The sequence below is a fragment of the Coenobita brevimanus genome, chromosome 77 (assembly GCF_032717465.1).
Source record: "Coenobita brevimanus isolate Jiangsu-jjx chromosome 77, ASM3271746v2, whole genome shotgun sequence".
Lineage (NCBI taxonomy): Eukaryota > Metazoa > Arthropoda > Malacostraca > Decapoda > Coenobitidae > Coenobita > Coenobita brevimanus.
In genome coordinates this window covers 1,322,133-1,340,913 of record NC_137030.1, presented here as the reverse complement: position 1 = coordinate 1,340,913, position 18,781 = coordinate 1,322,133, and the positions used below count along the sequence as shown (strand labels likewise).

At 39.8% G+C, this 18,781-nt stretch overlaps 1 protein-coding gene across 1 annotated transcript; it reads right to left on the bottom strand.

Moving 5' to 3' along the window:
- LOC145408406 (major facilitator superfamily domain-containing protein 6-like) lies at positions 1-14,775 on the bottom strand. Its single transcript, XM_080279134.1, has 13 exons — positions 14,769-14,775; positions 12,012-12,131; positions 10,828-10,950; positions 10,258-10,472; positions 9,637-9,750; positions 9,058-9,357; positions 7,003-7,135; positions 6,621-6,703; positions 5,969-6,137; positions 5,104-5,248; positions 4,239-4,390; positions 679-831; positions 1-122 (listed from the first exon to the last, which is right to left on the bottom strand). Exons 1-13 carry the CDS (start codon positions 14,773-14,775, stop codon positions 1-3), a joined length of 1,836 nt encoding a protein of 611 aa, XP_080135260.1.
- Positions 14,776-18,781: the final 4,006 nt, after the last annotated feature.

The following is an 18,781-nucleotide window of genomic DNA, read 5'->3' as shown; positions in this document are numbered from 1 at the left end:
TTAGCATTCTGCCAGGGAGTGCCGAGAGCCATTAAGGAAGAGCACGGTGGCCTGTTCTTGTGGGTCCATCATCGGGTCACCTTCTGATTTTCTCCTCTCCTCCTTTTCTGCTGCAATTACCTCTGTAAGCGGAAGAATTGTTATTATTGTCATTGTTGTCATAATCATCATTATCACCATCATCATTACACTGCATTTGTTGACAAAGATACCTGTCATCATCACCATCATCATCATTATCATTACAGCATGTTTGTTCTAACCTGGCAAAGATCCCTAATCCCTTTTTGCTCAGTTGATGGCCAAGTGCAGATTGGATGTTTGATTTGTCCAATAACGAAGGAGATTCATTACCACCTCATGACTATGGCTCATCAAATTTCATGTAACTACAACTTAGTATTCAAGTTGTGGGAGTGGCTGTTTTGTCTGGTGAATATATGTTTTTGTGATGCTCTCTCTCTCTTTCTCTCTGGGGAGCGCGGTAGCTCAGTGGTAGGGTGTCGGGCTCGTAATCGTGAGGGTTGTGAATTCGCGCCTTGCCCGGTAGCTGCTGTACTGGGAGGGGTAGCGCTCTCATGTAACCCTAGCAGGGCTATATGACCTGTTGAGGTCTAGCTCGGGGATTAATCTATAGCCCTATCTCTCTCTCTCTCTCTCTCTCTCTCTCTCTCTTACCTTTTTCCTTCATTACGTGCTTCAGACATAAGCAGTGGATGCAGGTGTACAATATGCCGCTGCCCAGTGAGATAAAGGCGAAGATGCGGAAGGTTGGACTAAGACCAAACTTGGCTATCAGGTGGCCCCCCAGAAGAGCTCCAACACCACGACCTAGATGAGAAGGCAGTGTGGATGCTGTCTTAGAGAGTAGTGATTGGAAGAAGAGGAAGACTGAGAACATGATGGGGTGATTGGTAGAAGAGAAGAGTCTCTGAGAATTAGGTTAAGTGGTAGTGGTAGTAGCTACTCCACGTTTATCTGAATGTAAACCCAATGGACTGCAAGCTGAAGTTACTATTCTCCGGTAGCTCATAATCTTCCTTTCACGGGACAGGGGGGATGTTGATGGACATCGGTATAACCAGGCAGCTCCACTGACCAATTGATAGCGGTGCCATCACGTGAAGGCATCCCTCTCCAACACCATGGTTGAGTGTAGTGTGATGTCTATGGAGGTGGAGGAGAGGATAGGGAATGCAGTGCAGGAAGATGGATAAGAGGCAAATCAAGAATGAAGCTGGGAGATGACATACAGTACAAAGCCGGGATAGAATAAGAAGGTCAGTATTCTAAGTGGCATAACCTAAGAGACTTTACAGCTCCTCTTCGTTAGTTACATCTCATTTTGGCGTACAGTACACCTTAACATTCTTTTGTACGATGTGTATATCGTTTAATATTGACGAAACTTGCATACAAGGGGATATGAACTGTAACGCTCATAATACAGTTAGATACGGACAGGGGTAGGTAGATGGACGAAATAACTTGAGGGATACAGTAAGTGAAGAATACCTCCTGAGTGGCTGGAAGAACAACTTTCAGGGGTATTCTACTGTATTTTCGTTGCCTTTACTGTTCATTTTTGTTCTTTCAATTGTTTCAGTTACTTCAGTCTGACAAACCAAGATTCGTTGATGAAAATCGGTAAAATATTCGTAAAGATGCAGCAGGAAATAATAAGCAAAGCTCGGTAATTTCTAGATATTCACTTGAAGCTAGTGCAGTAAATGACCAAATAACTGACCACAAATATGGCACAATTTTTACAAATAAAAAGACCGTGGGGGGAAGAAAAACGTTTCGAAGATATTTTAAGCTCGATGAACACCGCAGCGCGTTTTGGTGGTGACGGTGTGAGAAACTTTCCTCTTCGCTGTGTTCCTGCTTTTCCCATCAGTGGATTGCCCGTGATTCGTACATTGATTCACCATTTACCGGGCTAATAATATCTGGCAGTTCAGTTGACGGAGGAGCAACTGCAAGTGTTCTGGGGTTTGTCAGGTGGGCTGTCGAAGAGGAATTTGAATTCCATCCGATCCATCGTTCATGGGTAAGTTAATATTTAGCGCCTCTAACTTTGTGCTTTAGATAGGTTGTAACTTACTGGTTGATTTTGACAGAAGGAGCTATATTCCTGGTATATGAACGTGATATGCTTCCTGCTAACAGTAATGCTTTTTGGTTTCCCGGAAATTCTTTGTTTTTGAGGAAGTGACTGCGAAACTGCAGAGCTTTGTATAAATGTCAGGGTTAGGTCGGGTTTGAAGGCTAAGCTAAGGTCTGTAGGCCTTGGCTTTCACTGGTTCATTTGATTAGGTCTGGTTGGATATTTGTTCCCCGTTCACTTTTACCCCAGAAGGATGTCTAGGGTTGGTCCGGGAGATGCTAGACGTCATTATAGTTTTTATGGGTATAATTTCCAGGTAAAAATACCCGTGGTTTGAAATGGAAAGCCAATTCATTTATTAAAATGGGCTTATGTTCGTGGAAATGAAGGTCGCATTTAAACAAAACTCCAAAATATGCCAGAAAAAAGAACGAATATGAAAAACGGACGGTTAGTTATTTGTTTTCATGGTTTTTATAGGCAAAATACTTTACCACGTAGGCGAGGTCTTCCAGATGTCCTATTCGAATGGGTCTTTTTACAAGTGGATTAGGACAGGTTAGGTTGGAAGTTTTAGTATGGGAGTCGTTCGTAGGGTAGGTTAGGTTGAAAGATTAAATATATATATATATTTTTTTCATGGGTTGATTAGGACAGGTTAGGTTGGAAGTTTTAGTCTGGGAGTCGTTCTTAGGGTAGGTTAGGTTGAAAGTTTAAATATTTTTTTCATGGGTTGATTAGGACAGGTTAAGTTGGAAGTTTTGGTGTGGGAGTCTTTCACAGGTGGATTAGGATAGGTTAGGGTGGAAGTTTTAGTCTGGGAGTCTTTCACAGGTGGATTAGGATACGTTAGGGTGGAAGTTTTGGTCTGGGAATCTTTCACAGGTGGATTAGGACAGGTTAGGTTGGAAGTTTTAGTCTGATAGGAATTGGGGACTTCCAGCGTTAGGTGTAGTGGCAGTCCTAGGTGGTTAAATTCATAGGGAAGTCTTGGGCGGCAAATTTGGTTAGGTTGACGTGATGGCCAGTAATCAAGCTGCCGCGGGAGTCCAGGCAGCGATTTATTTTGTAATTCCTGTTACAATCATCTAGTTCTATCGGTAACGTCGGATTGAATGCCTCGAGAAAAGACTGTACGTCGCACCTTCGTCATCTCTCCAAACAAAACGAGGTATGGTAGGTTAACGTTAGGTTAGGTACCGGTATAGGTTTGTTTAATGTTAAAAAAACGGCTTTTCTGGTGATATTTTTGTATGATTAGCTGAACTGTTTTCATCTATTCCCGAGCGAAGGCGCGACTTTGCCGTTTCATTTCTCCCTGAACCCGCTCCTCCAATATGACTGAATGTGCACCCGAGGGGGGGGGGGAGAAAAGAAAACGCGTCCAGCAGCGTCCTTAAATATCCTAAATTCTTAAAATAGGTACAGTAAAATTTGTTTGTTCTATACGTTTTGAAGGCTATATTCAACAAGTTCTTATCTGTCTTGCATAGTGTACTAAAATTATTTTCCTTAAGAACGTGAAAATGTAAAACTGGTGGAATTGCAGCGCCCATGTGGAAAAATTGTATCTCCCACTCTCACAAGATATTTATAAATTTTTACTTCCACAAGGTTGTATTCATGAGTATAAATGGCTTTTTTTTCAGTGGCATTTCCTTTTGTTAATTGGTTTGAGGTGAACTAGGATCTATTAGAAGGGGTCTAGGTAGGCGAAGTCCAACGTTAGGTGTCATTTGCGATATTTGTGTGTGTGTGTGTGTGTGTGTGTGTGTGTGTGCACAGCTGTGATCCAAAGTCTTACCCGCTGTGGTGCCAAATTCATTAACGTAACTTATGAATTACGAAATTATTAGTGTTATCATGTTTGTAATAGTAGTAGTTGCAGTAGTTTAGTAGCAGTAGAAGGAGGGCCTCACGTGGCATCTTAGACTATGGATAAATGTGTGAAGTTAGCCGGTGAGGAGGATGTGCTATTTACTTACCAAGAGAGTAGTGCGTGGCCCCTGCTAGCCCTGTCATGGTGGCTAGTAGTCCCTGTTGATGCTAGTATGAATAGCAGACTAGAAGGTATTGATGGATAAATGTGTGAGATGAGTCGGTGAGGAGGATGTACTTGTGAACTTACCGACAGAGTAGTGCATGGCCCCTGCTAGCCCTGTCATGGTGGCTAGTAGTCCCTTTGGTGCTAGTATAGGGCAATAGGTACACGCTGCCACCCACATGATTTGGTACGTAAACACCTCTAGTAGCTCAAATGGGAACACCAGCCACGGACCACTGCAATAGCAATACGTACATGACGCACACACATACGAGTAGCTGCACATACATACATACATACATATATACACATTGATGTATATATGTATAAGTATGTAGGCTGTGTATGTATCCATCTGTCTATCTCTACACACACACACACACACACACACACACACACACACACACACACACACACACACACACACACACACACACACACACACACAAAGAACGGTATTGAACATCAGAAACTACCCTCCTACTGAAAGATTAAGGTAAAGATACACAACATAAATTAGGAGTTCAGTGCAGTAAAAGACTCCTATATTCTCGGGTAAGGAGGCTCCCTAACACCTCATCCTTAGCGATTTATTTTCTAAAGTACTCATTAACATCCCCCGGGTTGCTTCTGATGTCTTTTCAGTATCGACACACATTGCATGAATAACACACAAGAATATAGTAACGGAGCAGAATCAGAAATAAATCGGTGAGGAAGAGGTGTTAGTGAGCTTCGTAACCGTACTAGGATACCACGAATAACACACAAGATAGTAACGGAACAGAATCAGAAATAAATCGGTGAGGAAGAGGTGTTAGTGAGCTTCGTAACCGTACTATGATATCACGAATAACACACAGTATAGTAACGGAACAGAATCAGAAATAAATCGGTAAGGAAGCGGTGTTAGTAAGCCTCCTAAGCAGACAACCGCCCCTTATCTTACTTCATATATGCGTATCCGAGGTGCCGCACGGTGTAGGCAAAGAAGGAGATGATGAAGATGTTTGCTCTGCCCACTTTTTCGATCACTTTGTCTACCATGTACAGGACAGGGATTCCAACCAGGCACCCCACTGTTAGCGTCAGACCTATGGCAGAACAACGGGGACGGGATTAACGTGAATAGCACCGTTAACAGTAATATGAAACAGTACCTTCGTCATCATCATCATCATCATCATCATCATCATTATCAGGGTTGTAATCCTCAATATTAAGAATGCACTTTGAAAACACTCACACATGCATACATATTTACATACGTACTGTATATATATTTGCTTATTATTTATTTACATACATACATACGTACATATACCCTATACAGTACAGGTATATATATTCTTTCACATATAGTACATACATACATACGTGAGTACGTACATACATACACACACACACACACACACACACACACACACACACACACACACACACACACACACACGCACACACTATACTGTACAGGGATACCGTATATATTTGTTTATTATTTTTACACACACACACACACACACACACACACACACACACACACACACACACACACACACACACACACACACACACACACACACACACTATACTGTACAGGGATACCGTATATATTTGTTTATTATTTTTACACACACACACACACACACACACACACACACACACACACACACACACACACACACACACACACACACACACACACACTATACTGTACAGGGATACCGTATATATTTGTTTATTATTTTTACACACACACACACACACACACACACACACACACACACACACACATACACACATCGATAACTTACCCAGCAGGTAGTTAGGCGCCTTCAGCTCAATGAGGTAGACGAACAGGTAACTCTCAATGTACCCCCAGTTGGAGCCCATCACCAGAATCATCAGCAGAAACACGTCTATCTCAGGCTTGGTAATCAGTTTGCGTAAGTCCTTGAATAGTGTATTGCTTGATACGTCTACCTGTAAATGGGTAGATGGGTAAAATTAATGGTGAAGTGTATGGATAGTATTTTGCTTCTTACATTCAACTATAATGGGTGATGATATGGGTAGATTTAATGGGGATGATGTATGGAAAGTATTTGGTCTATATTTTCAGCTGTGATGGGTAGACGGGTAGAGTTAATGGGGGATATATGGATAGATTGAATGGATGATTATATACGATATGCACCGTGTTTTATATGTGTAACAGTAATGGATAGGAGGCTAATAGAATGGGCCATACAGGAACATGGTACTGCTTCATATGTTCATAATTTATATTACGGTACTCGTATTATTATTATTATTATTATTATTATTACCGGTATATTATCATCAGTGGTAAATAATTATATTTCTGCAGACATACAAATTAATTCAGTGGCATATACTGCAGTGCATACACAATTCCCTCCCCCTCTAACACACTCTCTCTCTCTCTCTCTCTCACTCACTCACCTTGACCTGTAGCCGTGTTATAAGTAGAGTTGTTACTGCAATTAAGACAGCGCCCAAGTAGAAGGCAGGTGCGTAGGAATATCCTGGTAGAAGAGAGTACATTTTTTAGTTCAAATCCTGGCATTACATTGTACTATTTTTACTCTAGATTGGCCTAGATTTTTTTTTTTTTTCACATACCTCAGTGGCAGAAAAAGACAATACCAGTTGCCGCTCGGCCCAGAATTCAAGATGGAAAGAGGGCAATTTTAAAACAAGTTAAAAATGGTATAGTACAAATAATTGTGGCATTACATTAGTACATATTATCCTGGCATGACGTTAGAACATGCCCTTCAGTATTACATTAGTACATAGTAACAGATACGTAGACAGCACGTACCTTCAGCAGTACTATATCTATCCACTAGTATCCCTGCGAAGAAAGGAAGCAGTCCTTGCCCCACGGTACCCAATATTCTCTGCTTTCCATACTCCGCGTTGTATTGCTTCACCACCGCCAGTGTTGTGGCGTCCTGAAAGCAAAATATATTCATCGTTATATCCTGAAAGCAAAACTAATTCAGTAAATCATCGTTATATCCTGAAAGCAAAATTCATTCAGTAAATCATCGTTATATCCTGAAAACGAAATGTATACAGGAAATCATTATATTTAATTTTATGCCCCCATTTTCCCCCTTTTTTCAGTCAAATTCGCAGCAGTTAAAATTACTATTACCATATCCTATTGCCTCCCCTTTTTAATTTCATCCCCCCCCCTTATTGCAGTCAAGCCCGCAGGAATGGGCAAATAAATAAACAAATAAATAAGAAAGATTCCATGTAGAATCTCAGTTGCTTCCTATACAGGTGATTAATCAGCTTCCTCCAATTTACAGCACTGGTCATTAAAACAAATAGCTAGAGAAAATGTGATAGGGTACCGGTACTGTAATTTGCTAGGGAAGTAGGCCTGTTCTTAGAGGCCGCGTATTTTATTTGTTTATTTATTTATTTTTTTTTCACATCTATGGGTGTAGGCAAAAAGTGTGTGTGTGTGTGTGTGTGTTTGTGGGGCGGGGAGAGTTCAGCCCTCCGTTATTAAATTTTCCATGCATCTATCTCAAACTTCTCTCCCTCCCATAACAATTTCCTGGTCGCGTCCCTGAGCACACCTTAAGCGATTCAGTTTTGCATAGGCGATTACAGCGTGATATTCAGTTATGTCTCGTCCTAGAAACAGAATAGCCTGTAGCTATGTTCGTACTGCATTTTAATATTTAAAATTTATCAGCATCGTATAACAGTGAAATATGGAGTGAAATTTCCAAAGAACTTCTTGAATTTTCAGGTATATCGAGCCAGCAGAGTATGAAGATTGCACCCCTTAGAGTTTATTTTTATTTTTATTTTTCCAAAGTATGCAGTTTGTTTCCTTTAGAGGTTATTATTATTATTATTATTATTATTATTTTTTTTTTCAGCTGCGCAGCTAGATGAAATAGGTAAAAGGAAGTATATATGCCTGGCAAACTTACCACTTTCGCAAACCAGTGAGGGTGAATACTGTCTTAATGCAACTCGTAACTTACCGTCATCGCAAGTAAGGAAGCGAGGAAGAAGGTGCATGTCATTCACAACGCGAGTAGAGCTGGTAACTTTAAACTACCGATAATAGGTTAATTGATGAGATTGTCATGATTAACAGTGCACGCTGTGCTAAAAAAAAAAAAAAAAAAAAAAAAAGGTAATTATCCTGGAAAACCTACCATCATCGTAAAAAGGGAAGCGAGGAAGGAGGAAGGAACCAAAGACCAGGAGCCCGCAAACCATTACTTCCAAGAAAACAAAAACAAAAACAAAACAAAAGAGCCAACTTCAAGATCCGTTCATTTCGAGATACCTGGACACACTGCGTTTGAAAGACTGATCATAGGAAGTAGGAAATACAGAGGGAGACAGTTTCAAAATAGTTAAATAGATAAACAATACTGATAAATAGCAACTCAAAATATACAGTGCATAAGGAAAACGTAAATGGCTACTCAAACCTTACCCGACATAATATTATCGATACTTGATATGTAAATACTGGAAGTACACATAAAATATACCATCATCGTAACAGTGCAAGCAGAGAAGAAGGTAGCCGTCATCCGCCGTGCAAAGTAGTTCCGGAAAGAAATAAACTGGAAAAGAGCAACTCAGAACATACAGCGCATAATATAATGATGGTAGATTAGTGAAGTACCCAAATACTTAAAAAAAAAAAAAAAATACCATCATCGTAAAAGTGGAAGCGATGAAGAAGGCACCCGTCATCCGCAGCGCAATGTAGTTCCGAAAAAAAAAGAAAGAAAAAGAAAGAAACTGGTAAAGAGCAGCTCAGAACATACAGCGCATAATATAATGATGATAGATTAGTAAAATACACAAGTACACGTAAAAAACATACCATCATCGTAAAGGCGGAAGCCATGAAGAAAGTACCCGTCATCCGCAGCGCAAAGTAGACCCAGAAAGTGGTGGATGACGCGGAAGGATCGTCCGGGTGAAGACATTGCGGGAAATTCTGCACCTTACACTTGAGTCGGCAGTTCCCAGGGCATGTGAGGTTGCCGTATATTTTGTCCTCGTGGAATATCCTGTCCCAGGAGTGGCTGCAGGTGTCCGCGAGGTTTGTGTTAGGGGAAAGGGGTGCACCTTCTCCGCCGCCTCCCGTTCGCCATGATGCGACAGACCCGTTTACGGTGATCTGGAATAGTAATAGTGATAGAATTGGGTTAGACTTATGAATCTGCGTAAAAAAAAGTATTCTCTCTCTCTCTCTCTCTCTCTCTCTCTCTCTCTGTATGTCCGTCTGTCTATCAGTCTATCTTCCTGTATAACTTAAAACATATATACAATACGCTCATTTCAGTAGTTCACCTTCTATTCCACTTCATCTACTCTGCATTTGAGGCATGCCAATTACCTTACAGATATATAGAAGAGAAACACCTATGGACAGAAAATAATGATTAAGAGTGGTTACCTGTTCCGTGAGATTGAAGGTGCGACATTGAGGCAGGCTGGTGTTGCTGTGGTGGTGGCGATGGAGGCAAAGGGTGATGTCCTCTGAGGGAATGTCACAATCGTAGTCACACTGCTGCGTAGGGGAGACAAGGGGAGATAAAATTACGATTGTGATGGATAGTTGAAGATGCGAGAGTTAGTGATGGGAACCGTAATTTTAGATGCGATAGTTTGTGGTGGATAGTTTTATTTGTATTCAGACTCCTGCAAGGTCATCATCATCATCATCATCCACCATCATCATCATCATTCATCACTATCATCCTCATCATCCTCATCCTCATTCATCACTATCATTATCATCATCATCATCCTCGTTCATCACTATCATCATCAGTATCATTCTCATTCATCACTATCATCGTCATTATCATCATCATTCATCACTATCATCCTCATCATCATCATCCTCATTCATCAATATCATTTTCATCATCATCCTCGTTCATCACTATCATCATCCTCATCCTCATCCTCATCCTCATTCATCACTATCATTATCATTATCATCCTCATTCATCACCATCATCATCATCCTCATTCATCACCATCACCATCATCATCATCATCATCAACCCACCTCCAGACTCAGTTCCAGGCGTGTCCAGTTCTGTGCCTCGTGGCATGGGTGGCATAGGTCCCAGGACATCGAGTGACCGTGGGCTCCGCAGTGCAGGGTAAGGGTGTTTTCAGGGCGGGGAGGCACTACCAGTAACAGCATATGCATCACCGTAGCACTGACTATGTTGATAATGAGGACTAGCTTGTAGTGGCCGAATTTGTCTGCTAGTAACCCTGTAGGAAGAAATAGATAAATAGATAATAGCCCTGCGGGAAGTAATAGGTAGATAGATAGTAGCCCTGCAAGAAGAAATGGATGGATAGATAGATAGATAGATGGATAGCTAGCTAGTTAACTAGATAGATGGTAGCCCTGGAGGAAGAAATGGATAGATAGATAGACAATAGCCCTGCAGGAAGAAATGGATAGGATAAGTAGGTAGGTAGGTTGGTAGATAGATAGATGGATGGATAATTCGGTAGATAGATAGATAATTAGAGAGAGAGAGAGAGAGAGAGAGAGAGAGAGAGAGAGAGAGAGAGAGAGATCAATGAAACTATAAGAATCACCTGAAACTAATAATCTCACCTGAAACTGGGGGTCCTAGAAGTGACGCGATGGGTAGAAAGGCATAGATGACTGCAATTTCAGTGACCTTGATGCCCAATTGTTGCATGTGCAGGGTTAGGAAGGGCAGGTAGGAGGTTTTACCTGTGGAGTATGGCATTATTATTATTATTATTGTTATTGTTATTGTTATTATTATGGTTGTAGTTTGTTGTTGTTGTTATTATTATTAATATTATTATTATTATTATTATTGTAGTTTGTTATTATTATTATTATTATTATTGTTATTATTATTATTATTATTATTATTATTATTATTATTATTATTGCGTGAGGTCATACAAGAACGAAAAACTGGCAGGCAATTGGTAGGCAACACTACATCAAGTGAGTGGATGATGTTCCGGCTTCCGCTAATTGAATAGTACCAAATATAATTATGAATGAGAGCAATAAAAGATAGATAGATTGATAGATATAAAAGGAATCTTCTGAAAAATCATGAGTTCAGGGTTACAAAAGTTGGATTAAAAAAAAAGTATTATGTAACTACAAAGTGTCAGAAGTTGTTAAAAGTTCGATAAGTTGGTATACAGGGTGGCCTAAAAATGTTCCTCCATTGGATACCCATTTGTTACTTTACGTGTTACGGGGAGGGCCCAGTCTGCTGATGTGGGCGTGGATGTGACAGTGGGAGTAGGAAATAAATAAGTGATACAAGTTAGAAATTGTTAAGGGAGTGGGAATAAGAAATGAGTAAATGATGCAAGTTAGGCATTGATAAGATAATGGGAATGAATGAATGATGCAAGATAGACATTGATACGGCAGTGAGAGTAAGAAATAAATAAATGATGCACGTTAGACATTGATGAGTGGGAATAAATGAATAAATGATGCACGTTAGACATTGATAAGGGAGTGGGAAGAAATGAATAAATGATGCACGTTAGACATTGATAAGGCAGTGAGAGTAAGAAATATATAAATGATGCAAGCTAGACATTGTTAAGACATTGGGAATAAGAAATAAATCATACAGGCTAGACATTGATAAGGCAGTAGGAATAAGAACAAAATAAATCATACTAGTTAAGCATTGATAATACAGCCGTCCCCACAACACAAGAAAGCACCTGGTGGGGATGGAAGAGGAGAGTTGTATATGAACCACTCTGAGAACTGAAACTAATCATACTAACCTCCCATGAGAAACATAAGGATTAATTTTATATAGAGGAGTTGTTTGTTGCATGTCAGGTGTCGTCTGAGCCAGCCCTCCTTCTTCCCGAGTCTCCCCGCAACACCAGACGCCTCGTTCCCTGGTGTAAAGAAAACGGGGAACGATTGAGAGAGAGTATTATTTATTTACACAGTTCTGAGGACATTTTGAAACGTATCTTGAATTGGCCTGGCGGATATCAGGCTGGCTAGCTTAAGGTATCTGTTAGATTCCAGGCATCATCATCAGCAAAATCATAGTAGTAGTGGTAGTAGTAGTAGTAGTAGAAGTTTTACTACTACTACTACTTCTACTACTGCTACTACTACTACTACTTCTACTAACTGAACTGTATACAACATAAGGAAACGTCATAACGGCATACTAGGCTACCTTATATTCTTTCAGCTTCAGGTTACAGTTAACATCTTGCCATGAATGTAAGCATATCCTCTAATATATTTTTGGAGTATATTCCTAACACCTGTCCCTTGGCAATTTGTTCTGTGTTATACCTGTATATTTGCTTTTATGTTATATGGTGGTGATGATGATGATGATGATAAATGTGATGTTAGGATTATGGTGATGATAATAAAAATAGTAATAATAATAATAATGATAATATTGATAATGATGATGGTGATGATGATGCTGAGATGATGATGATGGTGATGATGATGCTGAGATGATGATGATGGTGATGATGATGGTGATGATGGTGACGATGATGATGATGATGGTGATGATGATGCTGAGATGATGATGATGGTGATGATGATGCTGAGATGATGATGATGGGGATGATGATGGTGATGATGATGCTGAGATGATGATGATGGTGATGATGATGATGATGATGATGATGGTGATGATGATGCTGAGATGATGATGATGGTGATGATGATGATGATGGTGATGATGATGGTGATGATGATGATGATGATGATGATGGTGATGATGATGATGATGATGATGATGGTGATGATGATGATGATGATGGTGATGATGATGATGATGATGATGATAAATGTGATGTTAGGATTATGGTGATGATAATAAAAATAGTAATGATAATAATAATGATAATATTGATACTGATGATGGTGATGATGATGCTGAGATGATGTTGATGGTGATGATGATGCTGAGATGATGATGATGGGGATGATGATGATGATGATGATGGGGATGATGATGATGGTGATGATGATGATGATGGTGATGATGATGATGATGGTGACGATGATGATGGTGAGAATGATGATGTTAAGAGTGACAGTTATATAAGGCTTCTCGCATCTCGTCTTTCTGATCCTATTCTTTGCCAGTGTCGTGATCAAGGCTTTGAATTTGATCAGAGCACGTACTCGGGTTCGTATTACCCCCCCCCGTGTGTGTGTGTGTGTGTGTGTGTGTGTGTGTGTGTGTGTGTGTGTGTTTTAACTTTTTCGAATTTTTTATTACCTTCTCATTTCCCTCTCCGCATCTCTCTCTCTCTCTCTCTCTCTCTCTCTCTCTCTCTCTCTGTCACACACACACACACACACACGTTATATATTATTTCACATACTTATATAATACTAGTTTAACCCTTCTCATTTCAACTGTCTTAATAATTTCCTTTAAGTATACGAATTCGTACCTAATTTATCCTATTAATTTATATATATATTTTTTAAATTTTATGTAATTCCTCTGCCATCTCTCAAAATTTTCTTCACATCAGTTTTCTCATTTTCGTAGGCCATGTTATTCTTTTTTAATTTTAATTTATGTATATTTATCTCATTTCCATTTAATGTTCTGATTTTTTGATATGGTATATAAGTATTTTGCTTGTCGAATTTCGTATATATCTTTTTCACATAATTTTCTCTTTTTATAATCAGTTTGCCAGAAGTTAACGTTCAGTATGGAGAGATGACATATTTAGGCCAAGGGTGAAAATGGTATTCTGTATATAATATCCCTTCATCATTTTTCTTCCTATTTAATGCTAGGAAGAAGGAACCAAAAGTTAGAAGCTCGCAAGATTGTCCTCTTCATAATAAAAACAAGATAATAGCCAAATTCCAGTTGCGTTCATTTCGAGATGCCAAGGCACACTGCTTTTGGAAGAGTGAAGACCATAGGCAGTAGGAAATACAGACAGGAAGACAGTGGAGGTCATAGGCAGTAGGAAATAAAGACAGAGGAAGACAGAGGAGGTCATAGGCAGTAGGAAATACAGACATGAAGACAGTGGAGGTCATAGGCAGTAGGAAATACAGACGGGAAGACAGTGGAGGTCATAGGCAGTAAGAAATACAGACAGAGGTTATAGACAGTAGGAAATATAGACAGAGGAAGATACTGGAGGTCATAGGCAGTATAGAAAATACAGACAGGAAGACACAGGAAGTCATAGGCAGTAGGAAATACAGACAGAGGTTGACAGTGGTCATAGGCAGAAGGAAATACAGACAGGAAGACACTGGAAGTCGTAGGCAGTAGGAAGTCCAGGCAGAGGAAGACAGTGGAGGTCATAGGCAGGAGGAAATACAGACAGGAAGACAGTGGAGGTCATAGGCAGTAGGAAATACAGACAGAGGAAGACAGTGGAGGTCTTAGGCAGTGGGAAATACAGACAGTGGAAGACAGTGGAGGTCATAGGCAGTAGGAAATACAGACAGAGGAAGACAGTTTTAAACATCACCTCGGAAATGTCTTAAAAAAAAAAATCGATTTCACGTACCTCTCATGGATCCTGTTATAATCGTTCTTGTTCCCTGTAGATGAAGGTAGATTAGTGTCAAAGTGGTGGAGGGTGACGCTTCGGATTACAAGTGGGAGTGTAGTTGTGTTTGATAATTCTTGTCTTTGTTCCCGTAAAAAAAAAAATATTCTGGAAAATTATTTATGTTGATGATGAACTGGCAACGACGTAGGAGCAGTTTTTTGTGGAGTTATTATTATTATTATTATTATTATTATTATTATTATTACAATTGGAAATGTAGTTGTTTGTTTTGCTGGATCTTGTCTTTGTTCTTGTAAAAAAAATCAGGAAATTTTATGTTGATGATGAAGAATTAGCATTGACGTGGGAATGTTTGTGAAGAGGTGTGTGTGTGTGTGTGTGTGTGTGTGTGTGTGTGTGTGTTTTTCCTATATGTCTGAACGATATGTATGTGTCTGTGTGTTAGGTGGGAAAGATACAGATTAGAGCTTGAGTCTCCCTCCCTCTCTCTCTCTCTCTCTCTCTCTGAGTGTATTGAAGGGGTGTATGAAGTAGGTCTAGCTAATATTGAAAAGGTGTATTACGTGCATTGAAAGGGTTAATGGAGTGCATTGAAGGGTGTATTAAGTGTTTAAGTGCATTGAAGGGTGTATTAAGTGTTTAAGTGCATTGAAGGGGTGTATTAAGTGTTTAAGTGCATTGAAGGGTGTATTAAGTGTTTAAGTGCATTGAAGGGTGTATTAAGTGTTTAAGTGCATTGAAGGGTGTATTAAGTGTTTAAGTGCATTGAAGGGTGTATTAAGTGTTTAAGTGCATTGAAGGGGTGTATTAAGTGTTTAAGTGCATTGAAGGGTGTATTAAGTGTTTAAGTGCATTGAAGGGTGTATTAAGTGTTTAAGTGCATTGGAGGGGTGTATTAAGTGTTTAAGTGCATTGAAGGGGTGTATTAAGTGTTTAAATCCATTGAAGGGTGTATTAAGTGTTTAAGTGCATTGAAGGGGTGTAGTAAGTATATTGTTGGGTTATATATTATTGAAACAATGTATTAAGTGCATTGAAGGGGTGTATTAAGTCTGTATTAAACCACGTCATTTCCAAAATTCTATAGAGTACAAAAATAAAACGAAAAACAATGAATTAACAGAAGAACATAAGAATATCTCATCCAGTTTCGAAAAAAAAAAAAATGGTAACCACAGTGTGTGATTGGACTGTAGGTGAATCGATTTAGGTGTATATCAGTTATCGGTCAGGCTCATTTTGGTCAGAGGTCAAAGTTCAGGCCGTAGCGTTATCATCTCTATCTGGGTAGGATCAAACTTGGCAGCGACATTGTGTGAGTGGATGGTTAGTGATCGGGGTGTAGATCGGACAAGGTTCAAGCTGTTTGTGTACTCTCACTCCAAAAGATATCTGAAGGGCCCGAGTTCTCGTCGGTTAAGGAAGCTCCCTTACACCTCTTCCTTTGCGATTTATTTTGCTTATTACACCCTGCCGTTCTCTTCTGTGTTACCGTACTTAAATAATTCTAATATCGCCACACTCTGCCCATATCGCCACACTCTGCCCATATAACATGCAAAACGATATTAACCACCCAAATCCAAGAATAAATAGCCAAGGAAGAAGTGTTAGGGAGCTTCCTTAACCAACGAAAATACTGACCTTGGGGCCCGTATGCTAATTGGTAAAGGAAGCTCCCTAACACCTCTTCCTAAGCGATTTATTTTGCATATTACACCCGCACCAGCAAGCATTTGGACCCGTATATTGCGTCGGTTAAGGAAGCTCCCTGACACCTCTTCCTGTGCGATTTATCTTGCATATTACACCTTGCCATTCTCTTCTGTGTTACTGAAATCATTCTGACATCACCATACTGTAGGCTACTCAGTCCATATAACCAGCAAGACTTTGGTGTGATGAACGTATGTGATATGTTGTGTAAATTTCCTTCATTTATGCTGTACTGTACTAGAAAAAAAAAAAGGCACACATTCATGAAAATTATGACATTTCTTTCCTTATGTAGTACTGATAAAAACAGACAAGTGGCAGAGGGTGGCGACCATGATCCACTCATTTGATGTAGTGCAGCCTACTTCTTTCACCTTTTTCATTCTTTTTCTGTCTGCCCTCCTCTCTGCCTATTTCCCCCCTCTACCCTGTCCCTTTTTATTACTCCTCTTTCTCTTCAGGTGGCATTATATTAAGTGACAATCCTACTGGTTTCCTTTAAACTAGAAAACCATTGACAGTCCTGGGTTGTAACCACATAACCAACCCATAGCCTCCATGTTCCTCGCTTGTCAACAAGTGGGTTGGCGGAGGGTTAGTGCCACTCCCCGTAAAACAGCTAACTCCGAGACAAACGGCCACCCCGGACGATTATGGCTTCTGGCAATTGATAGATAGACAGACAGACAAACACATTTGGCCTATGTGAACTTCTTAAGATCGCTTTTCAAAACGATTCGTCCACTGATTGGAAATGTAAAGATGACGATGTATCAGATACTCTTGGGAGCGACAGAAGTCAGATGCAAAATATTCCGTTCGGCTCTCCTGCCTCTATTGAAATACTGGATCTGTAGACGGTGCCGTGTGGTTTAGTGGGTTTAGGTGCCTGTTAAAATTCATTTGTCTAATAATAATAATAATAATAATAATACCGGTAATATTTTTGTATGTGTGCATATTATAATCCATTTCTGTGATAATATGTTTCTTTGTACACTACGTTACATTCACAAACGCTTGAGCACAACATACTAATAACCAGTATAGTAAAGTGCGCTTTGTGGGCGCGTGACAAGCCAGCGAGCACCTTGTTATCATATAAAGTTATAGACGGAATCTCCGATACGTAATTGCCAAAACTGATGCCAAAAAACACAGTGTTGCGACAGAAAATCTTTGAAAGTGATCTCGTAACTGAGGTTTTTACCGATTAGAGCCTCCCTTGGAAAACTCAGATTCCAAGGGGTTGCTACGTCTTTATATGTGAGTTAGTAGTTGATAACAAATTTTATTGAATGACTGTATCACATGCTGAAAGAATTGCAACTCCACATCACATGAGAGTAAAGTTATTAGCTTCTGTTTAGCATGACGGTCGGGTCGGGCCGGCCTGCTCATTTCCAAACTTAGCTGAGAGTAAACATTGCTCGCTAATAATAATAATAATAATAATAATAATGGTTTGTATATGTGTGTACCGTATCCCGTGTACGTGAACACTGAACATGACTCAATACTACTACTACTACTACTACTAATAATAATAATAATAAAGATACTGGTTAGTGTAGGTGTGCACAGTATGGCGGGTATGTCACCACTGAACACGACTCTGCTGAACACCCCGCCTCGTCTTGATCGCCTTGCACTTTGAACAGATTCTATAGTCACCCTTACTCATCGACGCCTGTTGTGACCGTGGATATTCCATACCCTATGTAATACCACCTCTACCACTACCACCACCTCTGTTCCATCTACTGCTACTACCGGTATTATTAACTCTGTTGCATCTACTACTACTACTACTACTACTACTACTACTATCTCTCTTGTTTCTACTACTACTACTACTACTACTACTAATATTACTACTTCTACTACTACCTCTCTTTTTTCTACTACTACTACTACTACCACCACCACCTCTTGTTTTTGCTGCTACTACTACTGCTACTACTACTACTATTACCTCTCTTGTTTCTACTACTACTACTACTACTATTACATCTCTTGTTTCTACTACTACTACTACTACTACTACTACTACCACCACCACCACCACCTCTTGTTTCTGCTACAACTACTACTACTACTGCTACTACTACTACTACTACTACTACTACTACCACCACCTCTCTTGTTTCTACTACTACTGCTACTACTACTACTACCTCTCTTGTTTCTACTACTACTACTACTACTACTACCTCTCTTGTTTCTACTACTACTACTACTACTACTACTACTACTACCTCTCTTGTTTCTACTACTACTACTACTACTAC